Here is a 25,250-nt window from a genome sequence, read left to right as displayed (position 1 = left end):
CCTCCCCCTCCCTCTCCCCCTCCCTCCCCCTCCCTCTCCCCTCCCTCCCCTCCCTCCCCCTCCCTCTCCCCCTCCCTCTCCCCCTCCCTCTCCCCCTCCCTCTCCCCCTCCCTCTCCCCCTCCCTCTCCCCCTCCCTCTCCCCCTCCCTCTCCCCCTCCCTCTCCCCCTCCCTCTCCCCCTCCCTCTCCCCCTCCCTCTCCCCCTCCCTCTCCCCCTCCCTCTCCCCCTCCCTCTCCCCCTCCCTCTCCCCCTCCCTCTCCCCCTCCCTCTCCCCCTCCCTCTCCCCCTCCCTCTCCCCCTCCCTCTCCCCCTCCCTCTCCCCTCCCTCTCCCCCTCCCTCTCCCCCTCCCTCTCCCCCTCCCTCTCCCCCTCCCTCTCCCCCTCCCTCTCCCCCTCCCTCTCCCCCTCCCTCTCCCCCTCCCTCCCCCCCTCCCTCTCCCCCTCCCTCTCCCCCTCCCTCTCCCCCTCCCTCTCCCCCTCCCTCTCCCCCTCCCTCTCCCCCTCCCTCTCCCCCTCCCTCTCCCCCTCCCTCCCCCTCCCTCTCCCCCTCCCTCTCCCCCTCCCTCCCCCTCCCTCTCCCCCTCCCTCTCCCCCTCCCTCCCCCTTCCTTCCCTCTCCCTCCCCCTCCCTCCCCCTTCCTTCCCTCTCCCTCCCCCTCCCTCCCCCTTCCTTCCCTCTCCCTCCCCCTCCCTCCCCCTTCCTTCCCTCTCCCTCCCCCTCCCTCCCCCTTCCTTCCCTCTCCCTCCCCCTCCCCTCCCCCTTCCTTCCCTCTCCCTCCCCCTCCCTCCCCCTTCCTTCCCTCTCCCTCCCCCTCCCTCCCCCTTCCTTCCCTCTCCCTCCCCCTCCCTCCCCCTTCCTTCCCTCTCCCTCCCCCTCCCTCCCCCTTCCTTCCCTCTCCCTCCCCCTCCCTCCCCCTTCCTTCCCTCTCCCTCCCCCTCCCTCCCCCTTCCTTCCCTCTCCCTCCCCCTCCCTCCCCCTTCCTTCCCTCTCCCTCCCCCTCCCTCCCCCTTCCTTCCCTCTCCCTCCCCCTCCCTCCCCCTTCCTTCCCTCTCCCTCCCCCTTCCTTCCCTCTCCCTCCCCCTCCCTCCCCCTTCCTTCCCTCTCCCTCCCTCTCCCTCCCCCTTCCTTCCCTCTCCCTCCCCCTCCCTCCCCCTTCCTTCCCTCTCCCTCCCCCTCCCTCCCCCTTCCCTCCCTCTCCCTCCCCCTCCCTCCCCCTTCCTTCCCTCTCCCTCCCCCTCCCTCCCCCTTCCTTCCCTCTCCCTCCCCCTCCCTCCCCCTTCCTTCCCTCTCCCTCCCTCTCCCTCCCCCTTCCTTCCCTCTCCCTCCCCCTCCCTCCCCCTTCCTTCCCTCTCCCTCCCCCTCCCTCCCCCTTCCTTCCCTCTCCCTCCCCCTCCCTCCCTTCCTTCCCTCTCCCTCCCTTCCTTCCCTCTCCCTCCCTTCCTTCCCTCTCCCTCCCCCTCCCTCCCTTCCTTCCCTCTCCCTCCCCCTTCCCCCTTCCCCCTTCCCTCCCTTCCTTCCCTCCCGTCTCTCCCCCCTCCCATTCCATTCACGAGCATTGCCTGCCAACATGGCAACTCCTGCCTGAAGGCCCTTCCCATCTACTCCTCTCCCCAGCCTTTCCTTCTTGATCTGTGTACATGGATCCCTGCGGACCTCGTCCTCCCCCACCCAAACAAAGACCCATCCAAAACCACAGGTCCCCTCAGAAAAATAGACACCACAGCTGGCAGGAGGAGGGGGGTGGCAATTGCCCCCTTAAACTTATTACCCCTTACCTAGTAATCACCACAATGAAATCATCCTCTGGCCCCCACACTACCCATGTCCTCCAAATTCCATTGTGCCAACTCCTCCGTCTTCCATCACTGTTCAGTTCTCTCCAGTTTATGCTCTTTAATAAAGTCATTGGCCGACTTCCGGGTGCGGCGATGACCAGCTGAGTCGCACGTTTCGGCAGCTCCCGGTGGAACGGACGTTTGGGCTCTTAATAGGAGCCCCAACGGCAATTTTAACGGCTAAAAACACTGTGCGGTAAACCAGAAGGGAATTCCCCCTGGACACAGATGGTAAAAGGAGAGGAAAGTGGCCGGATTGCGGAGGATCCTCTAGAGCAGCGGCAAGGAAAGCAAGCACAAAGCAAGATGGCGTCGGAAGGTGACTATCTAGTATGGGGCCCTGACCAACAAGAGTTCCTGCGGCGCTGTGTGGAAGAACTTAAAAAGGAGCTGAAGAAGGAGTTGTTGGCACCGATATTACAGGCGATTGAAGGGCTAAAGGAGGAGCAGAAGACTCAAGAGCAGGAGCTTCGGGTCGTGAAGGCAAAGGCTGCCGAGAACGAGGACGACAAACAGGGCCTGGTGGTGAAGACGGAGATGCACGAGGCACACCATAAACAATGTGTGGAAAGGCTTGAGGCGCTGGAGAATAATGCGAGGAGGAAGAATTTAAGGATTCTTGGTCTTCCCGAAGGTGCGGAGGGGGCGGACGTCGGGGCATATGTGAGCATGATGCTTCACTCGTTAATGGGATCGGAGGCCCCGACTGGCCCATTGGAGGTGGAGGGAGCTTATAGAGTTATGACGCGAAGACCGAGGGCTGGAGAAATACCTCGAGCCATAGTGGTGAGATTTCTCCGATATAATGACAGAGATGGTCCTCAGATGGGCGAAGAAAACTCTGAACAGTAGGTGGGAGAACGCGGTGATCCGCGTATATCAAGATTGGAGTGCGGAGGTGGCGAGAAGGAGGGCGAGTCTTAATCGGGCCAAGGCGGTGCTTTACAAAAGGAAGGTCAAATTTGGAATGCTGCAACCGGCAAGACTGTGGGTCACACACCAAGGGAAGCACCACTACTTTGAGACGGCAGAAGAGGCGTGGACATTTATTGTGGAGGAGCAGCTGGAATAGGCGGGCCCGAAAAAGAACGTTTGGGACAAAGTGGTGGTGTGATTACGTGGGGTGAAGGGGGGGAAAAAGGGGGCAGGGATGATCTCTCAAGTTGTTAATCTTGCGACCCTGTCACTTTTCTCTCTTCCCCATGTCGTGGGTAGGGGGGGAGGGAGGATGAGGAATTGTGGGCGCCGGCCATTAGGGGTGGGGCCAATTGGGAAACGCGGGCTTTGTTCCCATGCTATGGAAATCATGGCGGGAACAGAAGCAGGAAGGAGGGGGCCTCGCACAGTGGGGGCCGAGGTCACGGGGGGAAGCAGAGGTCAGCCAGAGTTTGCTGACTTCTGGGAGCAACATGGGGGGTGCAATTATGCTAGAAAAGGATCTAGCGGGGGGGAGGGATTAACTGGGTTGCTGCTGCTGGGGAGAAGGGGGAGCTGGTACAGGGTGGAGTGGTCGAGGCGGGAGGGCGCCGTCGGGGGGTGATACGGCTACGTGGGAGCCGGGTGAGGAGCTGGATTAAAAAAGGGGATGGCTAGTCGACGAGTGTGGGGGGGCGGGGGGCGGTTAGTAAAGAGCCCCCCAACCCGGCTGATCACGTGGAACGTGAGAGGGCTGAACGGGCTGATTAAAAGGGCACGGGTACACCCACACCTAAAGAAATTAAAGGCAGATGTGGTTATGTTGCAGGAGACTCATTTGAAACTGATAGACCAGGTCAGACTACGCAAAGGATGGGTGGGGCAGGTGTTTCATTCTGGGTTAGACGCAAAGAACAGGGGGGTGGCTATATTAGTGGGGAAACGGATACTGTTTGAGGCAAAGACCATAGTGGAGGATAGTGGGGGTAGATACGTGATGGTGAGTGGCAGATTGCAAGGGGAGGCAGTGGTTCTAGTGAACGTATATGCCCCGAACTGGGATGATGCCAATTTTATGAGGCAAATGTTGGGACGTATCCCGGACCTAGAGGCGGGAAAGTTGGTAATGGGGGGAGACTTTAATACGGTGCTGGACCCAGGGCTGGACAGATTGAGGTCCAGGACCGGGAGGAGGCCGGCTGCAGCTAGGGTGCTCAAGGACTTTATGGAGCAGATGGGAGGAGTAGACCCCTGGAGATTTAGTAGACCTAGGAGTAAGGAGTTCTCGTTTTTCTCCTATGTCCACAAAGTCTATTCACGGATAGACTTTTTTGTTTTGGGAAGGGCACTGATCCCGAAGGTGACGGGGACGGAGTACACGGCTACAGCTATCTCGGACCACGCTCCACATTGGGTGGACCTGGAGATAGGGGAGGAAAAAGGACAGCACCCGCCCTGGAGAATGGACATGGGACTATTGGCAGATGAGGGGTTATGTTTAAGGGTGAGGGGGTGTATTGAAAGGTACTTGGAGCTGAATGACAATGGGGAGGTTCAGGTGGGAGTGGTCTGGGAGGCGTTGAAGGCAGTGGTTAGAGGGGAGCTGATATCTATCAGGGCACATAAAGGAAAGGAGGAGGGTAGGGAAAGGGAGCGGTTGTTGAAAGAACTTTTGAGGGTGGACAGACAATATGCGGAGGCACCGGAGGAGGGACTGTACAGGGAAAGGCAAAGGCTACATGTAGAATTTGACTTGTTGACTACGGGTAATGCAGAGGCACAATGGAGGAAGGCACAAGGTGTACAGCATGAATATGGGGAGAAGGCGAGCCGGTTGCTGGCCCACCAACTGAGGAAGAGGGGAGCAGCGAGGGAGATAGGGGGGGTGAGAGACGAGGAGGGAGAGATGGAGCGGGGAGAGTGAATGGGGTGTTCATGGTATTCTACGAAAGATTATATAAAGCTCAGCCCCCGGAAGGGAAGGAGAGAATGATGTGCTTTCTGGATCAGCTGGAATTCCCTAAGGTGGAGGAGCAGGAGAGGGCGGGACTGGGAGCACAGATTGAGATGGAGGAGGTAGTGAAAGGGATTGGGAGCATGCAGGCGGGGAAGGCCCCGGGACCAGACTGATTCCTGGTGGAATTTTATAGGAAGTATATGGACTTGCTGGCCCCGCTACTGACGAGAACCTTTAATGAGGCTAGGGAAAGGGGGCAATTGCCCCCGACTATGTCAGAGGCAAAGATATCGCTCCTCCTAAAGAAGGAAAAAGACCCGCTGCAATGCGGGTCCTATAGGCCCATTTCTCTTTTAAATGTGGATGCTAAGATTCTGGCCAAGGTAATGGCGACGAGGATAGAGGACTGTGTCCCGGGGGTGGTACATGAGGACCAAAACTGGGTTTGTGAAGGGGAGACAGCTGAACATGAACATACGGAGGTTGCTAGGGGTAATGATGATGCACCCGCCAGAGGGGGAAGTGGAGATAGTGGTGGCGATGGATGCCGAGAAAGCATTTGATAGAGTGGAGTGGGATTATCTGTGGGAGGTGCTGAGGAGATTTGGCTTCGGAGATGGATATATCGGATGGGTACAGTTGCTGTATAGGGCACCGATGGCGAGTGTGGTTACGAATGGACGGGGGTCTGATTATTTCCGGCTTTACAGAGGGACGAGACAGGGGTGTCCCCTGTCTCCGTTATTGTTTGCACTGGCGATTGAGCCCCTGGCCATGGCACTGAGGGTTCCAGGAAGTGGAGGGGAGTGTTTAGGGGAGGAGAAGAACACCGGGTATCTCTGTATGCGGATGATTTGTTGTTGTATGTGGCGGACCCGGTGGAGGGGATGCCAGAGATAATGCGGATACTTGGAGTTTGGGGATTTTTCGGGGTATAAATTGAACATGGGGAAAAGTGAGTTGTTTGTGGTGCATCCGGGGGAGCAGAGCAGGGAAATAGAGGATTTACCGCTGAGGAAGGTAACAAGAGACTTCCGATACTTGGGGATTCAGATAGCCAAGAATTGGGGAACCTTGCACCGGCTTAATTTAACACGATTGGTGGAACAGATGGAGGAGGACTTCAAGAGATGGGACATGGTGTCCCTGTCACTGGCGGGTAGGGTGCAGGCGGTTAAAATGGTGGTTCTCCTGAGATTCCTCGTGTTTCAGTGCCTCCCGGTGATGGTCATGAAGGCTTTTTTTAAGAGAATTGAGAAAAGCATTGAGTTTTGTGTGGGCCGGGAAGACCCAGAGAGTGAGGAGGGGATTCTTGCAGCGTAGTAGGGATAGGGGGGGGGGGTTGGCACTACTGAGCCTAAATGATTATTACTGGACCGCCAATATTTCAATGGTCTGTAAGTGGATGGGAGAAGGGGAGGGAAGGGAGCGGCGTGGAAGAGATTGGAGAGGGCGTCCTGCAAGGGACCAGCTTACAAGCAATGGTGACGGCACCGTTGCCGTTCTCACCGAAGAAATACACTACAAGCCTGGTGGTGGTGGCAACATTAAAAATTTTGGGGCAGTGGATACGGCATGGGGAAGGACGGGAGCCTCGGTGCGGTCCCCGATAAGAAATAACCATAGGTTTGTTCCGGGGAGAATGGATGGGGGATTTGGAGCATGGCAAAGAGCTGGGTAGTACAATTGAGAGATCTGTTCGTAGATGGACGTTTGCGAGTCTGGAGCGCTGACGGAAAAATATGGGTTGCCCCAAGGGAATGCATTTCGGTACATGCAACTGAGGGCCTTTGCGAGGCAACAGGTGAGGGAATTCCCGCAGCTCCCGACGCAGGAGGTGCAGGATAGAGTGATCTCAGAGACATGGGTGGGGGATGTTGGGTGTCGGACATGTACAGGGAAATGAGGGACGAGGGGGAGATCATGGTAGATGAGTTGAAAAGGAAATGGGAAGAAGAGCTGGGGGAGGAGATTGAGGAGGGGCTGTGTGCTGATGCCCTACGTAGGGTAAACTCGTCATCCTCATGTGCTAGGCTAAGCCTGATACAATTCAAGGTTCTACACTGTGCATATGACTGGAGCACGGCTCAGTAAATTTTTCGGGGTAGAGGATGGGTGTGGGAGATGCTCGAGAAGCCCAGCGAATCACACCCACATGTTCTGGTCATGTCCGGCATTACAGGGGTTCTGGTGGGGGTGTCAAAGGTGCTTTTGAAGGTGGTGGGGGTCCAGGTCGAGCCCAAGCTGGGGGTTGGCTATATTCTGGGTTGCAGAAGAGCCGGGAGTGCAGGAGGCGAGAGAGGCTGATGTTTTGGCCTTTGCGTCCCTAGTAGCCCGGCGCAGGATATTGCTTATGTGGAAGGAAGCCAAACAGCGTGGAGACCTGGATAAACGACATGGCAGGGTTTATCAAGTTAGAACGGATCAAGTTCGTATTAAGGGGTTCGGCTCAAGGGTTCACCAGGCGGTGGCAACCGTTCGTCAACTACCTCACGGAACGATAGAGGGAATGAAAAAGAAAGAAAGACAACAGCAGCAACCCAGGGGGAAGAGGGGGGGCGGGGAGGATCCGGGCGGGCTCTTAGGGATGTCATTGTATATGTATAGACATTTGTTATAGGTAATGTATATTGGACTGTTGGATTATCTTTGGAGAGTAACTATTTTTGACAAGGCAGTTGCCATTTAGTTTTGTTTTTGTTTCTGTTTATATATTATTTATTTACTTGTTTAAAACTGGCCACTGTTATTTATATTGCTTTATTGTTGTTTAAAAGAAACACTACGTACTGTTATGTTTGGCCAAAAAATCTTGAATAAAATATATTTAAAAAATAAATAAATAAAGTCATTGGCCTCCTTGGGGATTTCAAAATAGTACTCCCAGCCTTCAAACGTCACCCATAGTTTCGTGGGGTACAGCATCCCAAACCTGATCTGCCGTCACTAGAGAGTCGCCTTGGCTCTGTTTAAACCTTTTTGGCAGCTCCGCTCCAATGTCCTGGCATATTCTGACCCTGTTCCCCTCCCATTCACAGTTCCGTTTCTCGCTGACCCACTGCAGCATCTTTTCCTCCTTGTGCAGCCTTACAATCGCTGCCTGCGGTGACTCCCCTGCTCTTGGCTTCTGCTTGGAGACCTGTGTACTCGATCCACCTCTAGGGCCTTGTCCAGCATCCCCTCTGCCACCAGTCCCGCCAGCATCCTCAAGACTTCTCTCGTAGCAATATGCCTTCCACGCCTTCAGGCAGGCCGACGACATGCAGGTTCTGCCTTCGAGATCTGTTCTCTTACTCCTCTACCTTTTGCTCTTCATGACTTGCAAAGGCCCTCCAGGAGTTCCACCTCCAATGCCAGCACATGATCACTGTGGTCCGACATACCACCCTCTTGATCTCACAGCCCCCTGTGCCTCCAAGCACTTGACTTTCCATCAAGCCTTTCAGGGGTGCAACCGCTCCTTCAATCGGTCTTCCTGCATCTCCCTTCTTTGCTAGCAGCGCACCTCTCTAATAAACGCCATGAGCTGCTCCATCTGAGGTTTTCCAACATATGGTGATCTTTCCCCTCTGCCATATTTCCAATTGTTGCTGTGCCACAAGTCTCTTCCAATTCCTTTAACCACCTTCTTCTGCTGGGCCTGATAAACAGATATGCCATTCCTGGGGGGGAACTTCTCCTCCACACCTTCAACCACACTTTCCCGTCAAAATTCTCCCATTTTCAGGTAATAAGAGCTCAAATGCCCACCTTTTGAGCAGGAGCTGCCATTGGAAGTCCTGATACTGAACATTGGCTGTAGCCCTCCTAGTTGGAACGGCTTCCACCACCTTGAAAACTTAGTGTATCCTTCACATGGAGGAAGGGAGATATAGTCGACCTGCAAATGCTGGAGTACTCTGGCAGGGGACCTCAGTTGGAGCATTACTGTGATAGGTTGAACTGCTGCCAACTGGGCAAGTGTTTTTTTGAATCCCCGGCCCCACCAGCTCTTCTGGCACCATGCCGTTTATTTGTTGCAGGACCAATTGCCCCCATGAATGGATCTGTTGGGCTAAATAAGACAGTGTTTGTGGCGCAACTGGCTTGTTGTTACCCCTCTGTCTCCAGATGCCTCCATCTCACAGCATCATTCATCCCTCATTCATCCCTCAATCCATGTCCACTTTTCCTCTCGAGAGCAGTTGCTTTGCATTGTCTGTAGGTCTCGAGTCAGACTGATTGCTCCCAGTCTGCATGTGTGTGCTGGTTTCTCTGGAGGAGTGCATTGTGAGGTGGCTGCTTTGTTAGCTAGGGCATTTCCTTGCGCTTCTGTGGTATTTTCCTTCGTATGGACCTTGCACTTTATGATGGACACTTTGTGGTGTACTTGCATGGGCTCTAGTAAGTCTCGTATCTCTTTCCCATTTCAGATAAGTGTACTGGTGGCAGTGCAAAATCCTCTTCTCTGCCATAACTGGCCAGGTGGTGAGCAACTCCAAAGCTGTACCCTGTCCCTGAGGGTAGACAACCCTTTGCCACAATCTCGGTTAGCTGCCCATCCTGCTTTTTCAGATGCCATTGTCAACAAAGGAGGAACCATCAGATCAGGTTGGGGTTGTGCAGTGGTTCCTCTGCTGCCAAGCTTAATTCCTCAGTTTTGTTCAAGATCTCCACACATCATGCCCCCCCCCCCCCCTCAGGAAAGCAATTATTATGCCGTCATTTATTGTGTGACTAGAATAGTAGGGAGGTTATGCTTCAGTTATACAGGGCAGTGGTGATGCCACATTTGGAGTACTGTGCACAGTATTGGTTACCATAATAAGGAAAAATGTAAATGTGTTGTAAGCAGTTCAGAGAAGGTTTACCAGCCAATATCTGGAATGGATGTGTTGTCATATGAGGAACAGTTGTACAGACTAGGTGTGGTAAACCACTGTTACACGTATATTAGGTGATGTAAGGTAGGACCTGTACTACAGGTTCGCCTGTAACCCCTGCCTGCTGGCTCCGCCCAGTAGGAGGAGTATAAATATGCGTGTCCTTTATTCAGCAGCCATTTTGCCAGCTGCTGTGGGAGGCCACACATACTGCAATAAAGCCACAGTTGTATCCAACCTGATTCTTTGTTCAATTGATCGTGCATCAATTTATTGCAGTAAGATTTTCTTAGAAGATGGACCTCCGAATCAAACCAGATCGCCTACAGCTGGATCCGCAGTCTAGCGACGCCAGAAAGGACTTTAATCACTGGCCAGCCTGCTTCGAGGCCTATATCAACTCAGCGACCACCCCTCTAATGGAGGCTCAGAAGATACTGTACTCAAGGTTGAGCTCCAGTGTGTTTCCGCTGATCCAGGACGCTCTGGACTACGCGGACGCCATGGCGCTCCTCAGAAAACTACGCACAGAAAGCGAATGCACTCTTCGTCAGGTATGTACTCGCCACTCTCTCTCAACTACCTGGTGAGTCCATGGAAGACTTCTGGCGGGCCCTCACCCCACTCGTCCGGGACTGTGACTGTCAGGCCATTACGGCCACCGAACATTCTAACCACCTTATGCGCGATGCTTTTGTAACGGGGATTGGGTCGTACCTCATTCGTCAAAGGCTGCTTGAAGGGGCCACGCTCGACCTACAAAGCTAGCACTCTCCATGACGGTCGCCTCACATAATGCTCAGGCCTACCCCTCCCGCCGCGCGGCCCACCCCTTGTATCCCTCGTGGACCCCACAAACAGCCGCCCCCGCCGGGGCCTTACCCAACCAATATGCCTGCGCCACGCGCCAATCCGTGCCTCCCGGGGGTCCCCGATGTTACTTCTGCGGCTAGCAGAAGCACCCTCGCCAACGCTGCCCGGCCCGCACTGCCCTTTGCAAGGCTTGCAGCAAGAAGGGCCACTTTGCCGCAGTGTGCCAGGCCCGCGCAGATGCCGCTCTCGCCCCCTCCCCCTGACCCCCACACAATGGGCGCCGCCATCTTCGTCCCGGACCAGGCGCGGCCCATGGGCGCTGCCATCTTGTCCAGCCCCCGCAACGTGCGGCCCACGAGCGCCGACATTTTGTCCCCCCGCAGGATCTTCAGGCGCCGCCATCTTGTCTTCCCCACGGGGCATGGACACCGACAACATCCCACGCTCTCCATCTTTGGACGCCAGCGACGACCAACCGCAGCTCACCTCAATGACGCTCGACCAGTCTCATCCACACAACCTGGCCACTGCGTTGACTACGGTGAAAATCAACAGCCACGTGACCTTTTGCCTGCTGGACTCCGGGAGCACCAAAAGCTTCATCCACCTGGATACGGTAAGGTGCTGCTCCCTTGCAGTCCACCCTGCTAATCAAAGAATCGCCCTGGCCTCCAGATCCCATTCAGTCCCGATCCAGGGGTTCTGCACGGTCACTCTCACGGTCCAGGGCGTAGAATTCAGCGGCTTCCGCCTCTACGTCCTTCCTAATTAGGCCTGGACTTCCAGTGCAATCTCCAGAGCCTCCCCCCCCCCCCCCCCCCCCCCCAAATTCGGCGGGCCCCTCACTGTGTGCGGCCTCGCGACCCTACAGGTCGACCCACCGTCCCTCTTTGCCAATCTAACTTCAGATTGCAAACCCGTTGCCACCAGGAGCAGACGGTAGAGCACCCAGGACAAGACCTTCATCAGGTCCAAGATCCAGCGGCTGCTTCGGGAGGGCATCAGTGAGGCCAGCAACAGCCCCTGGACAGCTCAAGTGGTAGTTGTCAAAAGGGGCGAAGCACAGAATGGTCGTGGACTACAGCCAGACCATCAATCGGTACACGCAGCTCGACACGTAACCCCTCCCACACATCTCTGATATCGTCAATCAGATTGCGCAGTACCGAGTCTTTTCAACGATGGACCTAAAATCGGCCTACCACCAGCTCCCCATTCGTAAATCAGACCGTTCCTACACTGCTTTCGAGGCGGACGGTCGTCTCTATCACTTCCTCAAGGTTCTCTTTGGCGTCACTAACGGGGTCTCGGTCTTCCAAAGGGAGATGGACCGAATGGTCGACCGGTACGGTTTGCGGGCCACCTTTCCGTACCTAGACAACGTCACCATCTGCGGCCGTGATCAGCAGGACCACGATGCCAACCTTGCTAAATTCCACCGCACCGCCACTCTCCTCAACCTCACCTACAACAAGGAGAAGTGAGTGTTCAGCACAACCCGCCTAGCCACCATCGCCTATGTGGTCCAGAATGGAGTTCTGGGGCCAGATCCCGACTGCTTGCGCCCTCTCATGGAGCTTCCCCTCCCCCACTGCCCCAAGGCCCTCAAACGCTGCCTGGGGTTTTTCTCCTACTACGCCCAGTGGGTCCCAAACTATGCAGACAGGGCCCATCCACTCATTCAGTCCACCCAGTTCCCCCTCACGGCCGAGGCACAACAGGCCTTCGCCCGTATCAGAGCAGACATAGCCAAGGCCGGGATGCACGCAGTAGATGAGACACTGCCCTTCCAAGTAGAAAGCGACGCATCAGATGTCTCACTTGCCGCCACCCTCAACCAGGCAGGCAGACCCGTGGCATTCTTTTCCCGCACCCTTCATGCCTCAGAAATTCAGCACTCGTCCGTTGAAAAAGAGGCCCAAGCTATCGTTGAAGCTGTGCGGCATTGGAGGCATTATCTGGCCAGCAGGAGATTCACACTCATCACTGACCAATGGTCGGTAGCCTTCATGTTCAACCGCACGCAGCGGGGCAAGATCAAAAATGATAACATCTTGCGGTGGAGAATCGAGCTCTCCACCTATAATTATGAGATTCCGTATCGCCCTGGCAAACTCAACGAGCCCCCAGACGCCCTATCCCGAGGTACATGTGCCAGTGCACAAGTAGACCGACTCCGGGCCCTACACGACAGCCTTTGTCACCCGGGGGTCACACGGTTGTACCACTGTTGAGGCTCGCAATCTGCCCTACTCCGTCGAGGAAGTACAGACGGTCACCAGGGACTACCAGGTCTGTGCGGAGTGCAAGCCGCACTTCTACCGGCCGGACTGCGCGCCTGGTGAAAGCCTCCCACCCCTTTGAACGCCTCAGCATGGATTTCAAAGGGCCCCTCCCCTCCATCGACCGTAACACGTATATCCTCAGTGTGGTCGATGAGTACTCCAGGTTCCCCTACGCCATCCCCTGCTTATGACGTCTGCCACCGTCATTAAAGCCCTTAATTCTATCTTCGCTCTGTTCGGCTTCCCCGCCTACATCCACAGTGACAGGGGATCCTCAGTCATGAGTGATGAGCTGCGTCAGTTCCAGCTCAGCAGGGGTATCCAGCAGGATGATAAGCTATAGCCCCTGGGGAAACTGGCAGATAGAGAGGGAGAACGGGACGGTTTGGAGGGCCGTCCAACTGGCCCTACGGTCCAGGAACCCCTCAGCCTCTCGCTGGCAGGAGGTCCTACCTGATGCACTACACTCCATCCGGTCACTACTGTGCACCACTACGACTAACACATCCCATGAACGTCATTTTGCCTACCCCAGGAAGTCCACTTCCGGGGTGTCGTTCGCGACTTGGCTCGCAGCTCCAGGACCGGTCCTGCTCCGTAGGCATGTCCGACTCCACAAGGCGGACCCGTTGGTGGATAGGTGCACTTGCTCCATGCCAACCCCCAGTATGCCTATGTGCCGTACCCCGATGGCCGCCAAGATACTATCTCCCTAAGGGACCTAGCACCAGCAGGCTCCACTCATACACACTTCCCTGGCCTGGTGCCACTTTCCCCTCCCCCGGCGCTCTCAACATTAACCCCACCAGGACCATCCCTCCTTCCCCTGCCCACGCAAGAGGATGAAGAGAATTTTGGCACGCTCCCAGAGTCATCCAACAACAGGCCGGCACCGACATTGCCACCACCGTTACGTCGTTCCAGCGGAACGAATCTCTAACTAGCACCAGACTTTCAAAAGACTTTTTTCTCTCCTAATAAAACACTGTACATAAATTCACTACGGTATATAGTTCTCCACCGTCCCCGCCGGACTCATTAATACGGGGTGAATGTGGTAAACCACTGTTACACCTGTATTAGGTGATGTAAGGTAGGACCTGTACTACAGGTTCGCCGGTAGTCCCTGCCTGCTGGCTCTGCCCAGTAGGAGTGTAAATATGCGTGTCCTCTATTCCGAAGCCATTTTGCCAGCTGCTGTGGGAGGCCACACATCTTACTGCAATAAAACCACAGTTGTATCCAACCTGAGTCTTTGTACAATTGATCGTGCATCACGCCTTCTGTCCACTATAGCTTGGAAGAGTCAGAGCGAACTTGATTGAAATGTAAGATCCTGAGGGGTCTTGACTTGTCGAAGATGTTTCCTCTTGTGGGAGAATTTAGAATTGGGGTCACAACGGGGTTGTTCATTTAAGACCGATGAGGAAAAAAATTTTCTGTCATTGGCTGAGCCTTTGGAACTCTTCCCGAAAAGATGGTGGAAGCAGAGAGAGTCTTTGAATATTTTTAAAAATATATATTTTTATTCTCCTTTTTCACATTTCCTCCCAACTTTATACACACACCAACAAATGTGTCAGTCCCCATAACAATAACAATGATCCCATCCTCTCACCAATCCCCAAACATTAGCCCACATGTTTACATAAACAAATGACAAAAAGGAATCCGGGATTACCCATAGTCACCCTTAATACACCCCCCCCCCCCCCCCCCCCCAAAACCCCAACTCGATGTTATCCAGTTCTTGAAAGTGCATAATGAATAATGCCCATGACTTGTAGAACCTCTCCGTCCTTCCCCTCCGTTCAAACTTAACCTTCTCGAGTCAAGAATTCCAACAGGTCCCCCCCACCATGCCAGGGCACCGGGTGGAGAGGCTGCTCTCCATCCCAAAAGGATCCGCCTTCGGGGGATCAACGAGGCGAAGGCTACAACATCTGCCTCCGCACCCGTTTCTAACCCTGGCTGGTCCGACACCCCGAATATGGCCTCCCGGGGACCCGGGTCTATTTTCTCACAAGGTGGAGGCATTCACTCTCTGGAGCACCTCACACCAGACCCCCCCCCCCTCTATGACCTCCCCCAACTCTTCCTCCCACTTTGCTTTGATCCCTTCCAGTTGTGCCTTACCCTCTTCCAAAATAGCTCTGTACACTGCTGACACTACCCCCTTCTCCAGTCTCCTTGTCATCAGCACCTCCTCCAGCAATGTGGAGGCCGATCTTTGAACATTTTTAAGTAGAGGTGGATAAATTCTTGGTAAGCAAGTGGGCAATGGACTATCTGAGGTAGGTGAGAAGCAGATTTGAGGTTACTGTCAGATCAGCCATAATGGCAGAGCAGGCTTGAAGGGCTAAATTACCAACTCCTTGTTCGTATTTACTGTTACTTTAAATTTCTAATATAATCCCAGGTCAAATGAGAACTGATGTAACACTTATTGAGCTGATCCAGGACCTGAAATTGTGCTCTGATGGTGAATGTTGTCTAGATCAGTGTTCTTCAAAGTCGGGGGTGCGACCCGCGGGCGGGTGTCGGGAGGGTCGCGGAGCCTTTATCCGCGGCGCTCCCTATCGCGCAAATGCCCGCGCTTTTCATAACGCCGGCTGCAAGTGGCCGCAAACATAAAAAAAATTTGGCCGCATTGCGCATATGCGCCGATCATCGTTGCAGCGTTTTGTTTTACAAGTTCTATAGTGGTTTTTATTCTTTTTTTTTTCCAATTTTTATTTTTTATTTTTTTTAATTTTTAAATTTTTTTTTTTTTTACAAGTTCGGTGGGTTTTATTCATTTTTTTCATTTATTTTACTCATTTTTTTATTACAAGTTCAGGGGGGGTTTTATTTGATTAAAATTTTATAGGAAAAAAATTCAGAACTTTGGACAGATGGAGACTCCATCCTTTCCGACACCAGAAGGCTTCACCTTCATCCAACAGGTTCCATTGGAGGAGCGTGTACGAGGGCCAAAGGGACCCAAAACCATTTCTCCATTTTTGTCAGCAGCAAACAAGGTAAGAGAAAATGGTGGGTCGCGAAGGTCGTCCGGCGTGGGTCGCGAAGGTTGGCCGGTTGGTAAAAATGGGTCCCCGGAAAGAAAGTTTGAAGAACACTGGTCTAGATGAACTTTTATGGGGAAATTACTCTGTTTAAATTGGCTGCGTGATGTAAATGGAATTGGTACATTTGTATCATGTCGTTGAGGAGTTTTTAATGCAGGTTGATAACTTCTGTAGTGGATACAAACATTAGCACTAAATGTAATTTTGCATTAACACTGCAATTAAGGCTCTGTAATCTAAACTGTACACTGACCTTGGATTTCTGCTTTTGCTCATTATCCAGAAGCTTCATTGCAGTGATCTGACCCAGACTATAATGGGGAGTGGAAGATTGAAATTTCTACTTTACTGTGGGCACTGCAATTTTGTATTCTGCACCACGCTTCTACGTCTCTTGATTTATGCAGGTATGGGGTAGAGGGACTTTCCAGCTATTAAATGAATATTTCGATTTCTAGGCTTCAAAAATGGCCAATAGAGGACCAAGCTATGGCTTGAGTAGAGAAGTTGAGCAAAAAATTGAGCAGAAATATGATGCTGAATTGGAAGAACGATTAGTGGATTGGATCATTGCACAATGTGGTGGGAATGTAAATCGTCCAAATCCTGGAAAAGTACACTTTCAGAAGTGGTTGATGAATGGCGCAGTGAGTATATTTTGGCTTTGTTCCTAATGAACCTTAATTCTGAGCTCCTAGTTAACCAAATTCTGATCAAGAATAACAGTTGTAGAAAATATTGACAACGTATGCATTAGTTAAAATGAGAACTTCATTCATGATTTGTTCATTTAATCAAGTATTGGGGCCCAATAGTACTTAACATAATTATTGAAGTGTCTGTCATTCCATATGAAGTGATCTCTTCATTTTGACACCCATACATGAATTTGAGGATGTATATGTGCATGTATCTGTCCCCAGGGTGTTACAATTCTGGAGGCAAGTGGGGGGAGAATGTTTGGTATCATTGGCTCTGTGGGAGGTTAAAGAATGAGCAAAAGTGTAGGGAATGGACTGAGCTGAAGGGCTATCAAACACTGTGGGGGGGGGGGGGGGGGGGGGGCAGGGTCGTCCTTGGTTGAGGACAAATGGAAGTGTATCATAAATGTTGAGGCTTTTTCATTGGAACAAGCGTAATGATGCACAAAGTGTGCTGTGAGGAAGTACTAGTCAAGCTGGCTGTGGAAATTAGTTTTGTAAGCTATTTATAAAAAAAAAAAGTTAACTCAAGTTATTGGCACAGATTACAGTCTTTAACTTATTGAAAGAGATGAGGAGGGGGTTCCCTAGTAGGACTTGTGCAATAAAAGTTAGGTATAACTAGGACTCGTGTCGGGATCAATAGGAACACCTTTTATTTATTTGGAGAAGTATAAATGTTGTAGTGTGAAGGTCTGACGTATAAGTGTTAACATGAAGCCCAGCACTGATCATATAGAGATGAAACAGAACACATGACCCACCTAGAGGTCCGTGTTGGACACAGCTGTGTGTAGAAGCACGCCTGGAAACTACTCTAGCTTGGGCCTCCTATGTATATAGTTTCTAGTAGTTAATACTTACTCTTGATCTACCTAAGGCTATGAATACCTTAGACACCTACTGAACATCTTGCAATACGGTGACAACAAAACCACTTCACCTCCTGAGACTGCAGAAGAAAATTAAAATCTTGGAAAACGGAAGGAAACATTCTGACTGGAAGAAGAAGCGCAGAAAGAAATTCACCATAGTGAAGCTCCCAAGAAAGGGTGCAGCAGAAGACTCCATTGAATCCTGTGAAGTCCAGCGTGTGAATAGTCAGCTGACCTAACAGGGGTGAACTGCGCAAGTCCTGAGCAGTTTAATACTGACCTGGGACCCAGCCGCTGTGAAGCCATAGTGCTAACCTCTATGCTACCAAGCTGCCCCTACTTCATAAACCTCTCCAGCCAGGAGAACCTGACCAGTGGACTCTTTAATGAACCAGAATGACTGACCTGGCTCATTATGGATAGAATACTTGTAAGAGTGGTGGATGATGTGCTCTTAGACATGCTTCAAGTGAAGGGAGAAATTCATTCAGATTGTCGGATTATCTTTTTTTCTCATTGAGGGGGAGAAGGAAGAGAGAGACAAAACCGAGATCCCAAGCGGATTCCTGAGGTCAAGACTGCACACAAGAGACAACCATGCTCTTTGGGTGAGGTCAAATCCTGGATTTTCATTCTGGAATTGGCCATCTCCGCACAGACAGACCTGTATTGGACAAACCAGCACTAAGATACCTTGGGCTATGCTCGACTGACACATCATTTTATGCGCCTGGAGTGCCATTCCTAGGCATGATTCTGGAACCATTCCAGTATATTGCAAACTAATCTTCACACAATGTCATGTGTAACAAGTACTTTTTTGTTTCTTGAGCCGAGATATGTGTAGTCCTGAATCTTTTCAAAATGGCAGATGATGCCACCACTCTTCTCAGAAAAGCATGTTCCCAACTAAGGTTCTTTTGACTAGGACATCGGCTCTGAATTGTTTTCTCTTTTTGCAGGGCAAGTGTGTCCATTTAGTTATAGAATCTGGGTGATACAAGCCCCTCATTGGCCAGACCAGTCAACCATCTTGTTGCAATGACATTTTGATTAGATGATAATTGAGAGTGGAACCAGCACACCACATAGCCAAACACCAGATTATCATGTCACGCCCTCCAAACAGAAAGTGCCATCTTCTACCCCTGTGCTTGTCATGTTGATCTGCACAAAGAAAGAGCAGCTCATATGCTTGGTAAAGAACCTCAACAAAGATCAATTCCATGACAAAAAAGGGAAAAAGAGGATTGAAAAAGCTGCCAGATTAACCCCCGATTCAACACCTACCACTCCTCCAACTGTAGCAAGAACCAAGATCTGGCAGGATTAAGGCCTCCAGCCTGCCTGATCCTATGAACTGACTTGAAAGAGGAGGGAAATGGGTGGTAGTGGTGATGTAAGAGAACACTTGACCTGCACTGTATGTAGGAGAAAGGTACAATTTTTAACAAAAAGTCTAACCTAGGAACATACCCAAAACTATGAAATCCTTGACCTATCAAACTGCTCATCAGCTTGCCATGAGTACCACCTAATGTACTCTGTGCGCTTGGGCTGATTTTAACATTTCTGCCGTAAGGAGATGCATATTTTCTACCCTGTGAATTTGAAGGAAAACCCAAATTTGCATGCCATTTTTGGGGGGCATTTCGTGCAGTTGCATTTTCTCCTGTGAATGTCTCTGTTCCCATTTTATTTGACAGCAGCTAACTTTGTTCCCAAAGTCAATCCTGATAAATGAGTGGAAATTTTAATGGCATTTTCCATTGCTAATAAATGAAACTGTAATATTTGGTTAACATGGTATTCATGTAATTTTTTTCCCCTCCTTTAGTTACTTTGTAGTGTTATAAACAACCTTTATCCAAAAGACCAGGAGCCAATTAAAAAAATCCAGGAATCCAAAATGGCCTTTAAGCAGATGGAACAAATCTCTCAGTTTTTGAAAGCTGCTGAAGCTTATGGTGTTGCAACAATGGATATCTTCCAGACTGTAGACTTGTGGGAAGGTAGTCACCACTAATACTTCGCTCTGATTTTAAATGGCATTAATTTTGACTTAAATGGCAGTGAATTGAGTACTCTAATTTATTTTTTTAAATGGCAGCTTAACCTTAATATGCAACCAACCTTTTATCAGTATGTTTTAAACTGAGTTATTCAACCTGCACTGTAGCTTTCTATTTTGTCCATTGGATAATTTCAGTGTTAACCAATATCAAAAGCTCATTGTGACGGAAGCTGACTTTGCATCTTAACAACGGAGCATTATAATTGGGATGGGGATTGCATTGGAAGAAATTGTGGCCATAATTGGTATGTTGGGGTGGGGGGAAAAAGAGAAGTGTGTGCTGGTGCTTGGCAGCACAGCGTTAGCCCTGCTGACTCGCACCTCCACTGACCTGGGTTCAATTCTGACCTCCGGTGTCTTGAGTTTGAACTTTCTCCCCGTGTCTGTGGGTTTCCTCCAGGTGTTCGGGTTTCCTCCCACTGTCCAAAGATGTGCGGGTTAGGTGGATTGGCCTTGCTAAATTGCCCTTTAGTGTTCAAAAAGGTTGGGTGGGGTTACTGGGTTGTGGGGATCGGGTAGAGGTGTGAGCTTAAGCAGGCTGCTCTTTCCTGGAGCCGGTGTAGATTTAATGGGCCGAATGGCCTCCTGCACTGTAGGGATTCTGATTCTATTCTTGAGGTGACTAATTGAATGGAGCTCTTGCTAGATCTTCAAAACACTACAGAAACAACTTAGTAGTGTGCCTTGGTAGATCTGTAAGTTGTAGTGTGCCATGTGTGTAAATAATTAGTTTTAGTTCATTTTTAATGCAAATTGATAATTGACCAAAACTTGCTAAATTTACATCCCTCAGCCATATGGAACTTGAATTTAGCTCTGCTTGCATGAATTAAGAATTTTGGAAGCCACTATAAACTTGTTAGAAATGGATAAAATGCAGAATTACTGCATTATTTGGAACCATAGAAATCCTACAGTTTAGAAGGAGGCCATTTGGGTCACCTTCAGAGCGCCCACTTCCCTATCCCCCTATCCCTATAACGAAGGGGCAATTAATCATGGCCAATCCATTGCACACCGTTGGACTGTGGGAGGAAACCGGAGCACCCGGAGGAGAGACACCGAGAGAGAGTGCAAACGCTCCACAGTCGCCCAAGGCTGGAATCTGGCACTGAGGCAGCAGTGCTAGCCACTCTGCCGCCCCTGTTAAAGGTCTGCAATCAAGCATCCATGAAACCTCAAGTTTAATCAGACTTGCATAAATTACCATTTTGCTGATCGTTTAAATACATTGTGATTTCTGTTGCTCTGCCACTTGTGTGTTTAAGGTTTAAATTCTTAAAGTTCAATACCTAAAAATAAAAATCTTTTCTCCTATATAGGAAAGGATTTGGCTGCTGTTCAAAGAACTCTAACGGCTTTAGGTAGTGTAGCAGTTACTAAAGATGACGGGTATTATCATGGAGACCCCAGTTGGTTCCATAAGTAAGTATTTTGATATCAATCTCTTTAAATCAAAGCCTACATATCCATCCCTCAAACTTTGCATAAATTTGTAAAATCAGCTTTCTTGCAATATTAACATGTATGTTGCACGCTAGATACTTTCACATCGGATCTGAATATAAACAAAAAAGTCAAGACGAGGAAATGTCTGTTCTATGATTTAGAAATGCTGTCATTTATGTTCCTCCCTTATTGCCTTAAGTAATAATCGCTTCTCATTTCTGATAGGAAAGCTCAGGGCAACAAGCGAGAATTTTCTGAAGAACAGCTACGAAAGGGACAAAGTGTTATAGGCCTACAGATGGGAAGTAACAAGGGAGCCTCTCAGTCTGGTATGACTGGCTATGGCATGCATCGACAGATCATGTAAAACACCATCCTGTGGTGGGAAGTACCAAAACAAATGGACTAAATTCTCCAAAATGAACCTTAAACTGCCATCTTCTGAAGCATCATTATCCAAGTAGGATGCATGTTTTTGCGGTGTTTTTTTTAACAACTCAATGGCTGTGTCACAACACAAGTTTCAAATATTTAATCTCTATTGCTTTCATCAACACAACAGTTGACAAAAAAAGACATGCTCTAAGACCTTACCTGTTGACTATGGGATGGTGTGGGAATAAAGTAGACCTTTTGAACTTTCCAATTCCGTATGCTTTTCACCATCTCTATGTAATCTGTAATTTTCAGGAATGACTGAAATTTCCAAATTGCTCCATTGATTAATGAAATTAATACTAGATTTCATAGATATTCTACATTAGTCTTCAGTGTGAACCTCTGAACTTAAATACTTGGCAGTCTGTTCTTCGAAGCGACTGTTTGACATCTTGAGAATTTGTTGACCATGATTGAACTAGCCAAATGTCCTGAGATGGCTGAGCAGCTGAATCTGCACTGATCATATATTGTCAGCTTGAGTCTGAGATCGAACAAACTGAATATAATCTTGGTATTCATCTTTTAGAATTTACCGATTTGTGTATGTATTTTTACAGATTTCACTCCGGTTCAGGATTTTCTGGATGTTTTTTTTATTCCTTATCATTTGGAACTCCTGAGCATATGAAGACCATCCACAATTTAGCCCCTCTAATGACCAATATCCCACTGGCATTATCTCTTGGACACAAGGTTGCTCACTTCCAGTTTGTCCCTACACACACTCCGAAAGAAAATGCGCACACTTATGCATTTGCATTGTAATACTTCTCCCCTTTTCTGCATTTAGCTAATTTATCTACCTGATTTAAACAGCTGGCTGCAATGTCTAAAGTATGTGCTGTTATACAAATCAAAAGGGTAGAAACACTTATTCTCTTGGGCACTAGTTCACATTCTTGTTCCGGAAACGTTTTGGAAAATTTGAGAATAACCCGTTGCATTTCCTTAGAAAGGAGGCCACACCTCATGAAATTGTGGCCAATTGACCATTTATCAGGGAAAAGAATCACTTGAACTTGCTAGTGGAATGTGTAGAGCTTTTTCTTGTATTTATTTCAAAGTTGTCATCGAATTGCCAAATTTGACATCTGGTACATTTCAGTGCTTCAGTTGGACCTGTTGCCAACCTATAGTTAAATTACTTGGACCAGTTTTGGTTCAAATTAAAATGCTTAACCATATTTAAAAAAAAAAACACAACTGCCAGTATTACTGTCTGGTTTAACCAGAACAAATTGACTCATGTAGACCCTCTCAGGTTTTGGGTTTTCATTTGGATTTTTGTGATTTTTCTAAACCACTACCATCAGACTGACCATTTGTCAATTCACATGCGCATCCAGGGATTTCTTCAAATGTTGAATCATAACCAAAGTTGTTACTGTCTTAAAAGTGCACTCCACCCCCATGCCTGTTATAAATGATGTCCACGCCTCCAGGATTTTCCATGAGTGAGTAAATGCTTGAAGAATTTAAATTTCCACAATTTAAAATCCTCCGGTGCTGTTCAGGAAATGTTACACATTTATTAAAGATCTCCATGAAATAAAACTCTTTGTTTGTCATGATTACAGTGTTTCAATCTTCAGGGTGGGGAGTGTAATACAAAGAATTGACCACCTCAATTGTTGCCTCAGTTGAATTAACAGCTCTGAACTTCTAGCTTCATTAGAATGGGCGCAAATGTTTCTGGGGCAAATGGCCGACAGAAGGAAAGATAAATAGATGATTCCCAGTTATGAATTGTGCCTGAATTACAATTTGATGTTTTAGTTCTGCGCTCGAAGTCCAGGAGAATGAGAAACTAGCGGTTTGATTGAGAAAATTTGAATGGGATTGACTGGATTTCTCTACGTGGAGCAGTCATGGCTGTGATGGGACGAATGGCTTCCTTCTCTACCATGATAATTCTATGCCTCAAACTTTGCCCCAAGCTCCCAATGTTTGGTTAGAAGTGAGAAAACCGAGGAAATGTCCAAGGCTGTCTTGAGAGTGTGGAATTGTATTCGGCCGTGTGGAGTTTGCACATTCTCCCCGTGTTTGCGTGGGTTTCGTCCCCACAACCCAAAGATGTGCAAGGTAGGTGGATTGGCCATGCTAAATTGCCCCTTAATTGAAAAAAATGAATTGGACACTAAATTAAAAAAAAAAAAAAAAATTGTGTACTCCAAGTGGTACATATGAAATGAAAATATTGTCACAAGTAGGCTTCAAATTAAGTTACTGTGAAAAGTCCCTAGTCACCACATTCTGGCGCCTGTTTGGGGAGGCTGGTACAGGAATTGAACCGTGCTGCTGGCCTGCCTTGGTCTGCTTTAAAAGCCAGCTATTTAGTCTTGTGCTAAATCAGCCCCTATGTGCAGATATTACTTTTTGGGTGCTGTCAGGGTACTTATTAGTTGCTTGGTTTCTTCTGGCAAGAGGGAGCACATATTACTGTGATTTAGGCAAAATATCATGCCAAAGACCGTTTTCTCTCCAACTAGAGTGACGGTTAGCACTGCTACTTCACGGGACCAGGTTAAAGCTTGGCCTTGGGTGTCTTATCTGTGTGGAGTCTGCACATTCCCCCCCGTGTCTGTGTGGGATTCTTGCAATGCAGAAGGAGGCCATTCAGCTTGTAGAGTCTGCACTGAGCCTCCAAAAGAGCACCCTACCTAGGCCCACTTTCCTGCCCTATCCCCATAACCCCACCCAACCTGCACGCGCTTTGGACTGTCTGAGGAAACCCATACAGGCATGCAAACTCCACAGTCACCCAAGGCTGGAATTGAACACTGGTCCCTGAGCTGTGAGGCAGCAATGCTTGCCCTGTGCCACCCTTCTGACAGGTAGGCTCTCTATGGTGTTCAGAGCTTAGTGAGTGTTCTCCCAATAGCAGAACTTGGGGGTAGTGCTTCACCTATCTCAACTGTTTGCACGTGATTACCTCCCTTACCTTTTTGTTTTCACTGGAACAATTTTCTTTGCTGATGGACCTGTTGCGATTCTGATCCCTTCATATCTGTGCTTGGCATTCCCTGTGTCAAGACATCTGGGTATCTGACAAAGCTATAGCCAATAGATATTGATAGCTAATAGATATTGGCACACTGCCTAACCACCTGGTCCTGAACAATGACTCCCAATATTTCTCCAAATTTGGGCAGGGCCAGGACATATATGGACATGGTTGGCTGTGCCCTTCCTACAGCCCACACAACTAACCCCCATCCCCTCTCTCTTCTCCTCCCCCCCCCCCCCCCCCCCCCACCACCACCGCCACCACCAATCGACAGCACCTCCTCCAACAAGTAGGATTACAGTGCCACAGGGAAGCTCGGGAAACCCTTTCTTGAAAAAATTCTGCACCTACATATACCTGAAGCCCCCTCACACTGGAGCTCATGCTTCACCCCCAGTTCCTCGACTTCTGAATTGCCTCTCCAGAAACACATTCTTCATTTTTTTTTTTTTTTTTTTGCCTCTTTCTCCTCCTGGCGAATTACCGCCAAGTAATTTCTGTCTCTTTTCATTTATCTTTCCCAGACCATGCCTGAGGCAGAAGGGCCATGTCTCAAGGGCCATGTCTCCTGTCCATGTGCATATTAAAATCTCCCAGTGTGGAAAGATGTTCTGGTTTGGGGATTCTGCTGAGTATCAAATTCTTCCAAGAACTGGCCTCTGTAGTGAAGCACAAATATAAGAGTGTAGATACTGGGCCTGGTTTGAGTTTGAGGTGGATGGAGAGAACAGATGGTGAACCATTTGTGGGAGAGAACAGATGGTGAACCATTTGTGAGAGGGTTCTATCACAGAGTAGTGAGTCCCTTACAGTGAAGCCTATACCTTGCTCACTTGTTTCCTTTGAACTTCCCCCTGTTTAAAAAAAATAAAATAAAAAATCATAGAATCCCTAAAGTGCAGAAGGAGGCCATTTGGTTCATCGGGCCTGCCCCAACCCTCTGAAAGTGCACCCTAATCCCATAGCC

General features: G+C 49.7%; 1 protein-coding gene across 7 annotated transcripts in view; it reads left to right on the top strand.

The window, feature by feature from the left end:
- The window catches only part of tagln3b (transgelin 3b), a 44,117-nt gene extending 21,287 nt beyond the window's left edge, over positions 1-22,830 (top strand). For 5 of the 7 annotated variants that reach the window (XM_072513653.1, XM_072513659.1, XM_072513657.1 and 2 more), the window contains 4 exons: positions 16,195-16,383; positions 19,150-19,324; positions 20,709-20,811; positions 21,061-22,830. In XM_072513653.1, coding sequence (XP_072369754.1) covers positions 16,195-16,383; positions 19,150-19,324; positions 20,709-20,811; positions 21,061-21,202 — 609 coding nt within the window. In that variant the 3' untranslated portion in view covers positions 21,203-22,830. Of the gene's footprint in view, positions 1-9,197; positions 9,299-9,849; positions 10,125-16,194; positions 16,384-19,149; positions 19,325-20,708; positions 20,812-21,060 lie in introns of those variants that run through there. The other 2 variants (XM_072513651.1, XM_072513656.1) reach the window with 2 other exon arrangements.
- The last annotated feature ends 2,420 nt before the right edge of the window (positions 22,831-25,250 follow it).

This window comes from Scyliorhinus torazame, chromosome 8 (genome assembly GCF_047496885.1).
Source record: "Scyliorhinus torazame isolate Kashiwa2021f chromosome 8, sScyTor2.1, whole genome shotgun sequence".
NCBI lineage: Eukaryota > Metazoa > Chordata > Chondrichthyes > Carcharhiniformes > Scyliorhinidae > Scyliorhinus > Scyliorhinus torazame.
This window is presented reverse-complemented; position numbering and strand designations above follow the sequence as displayed.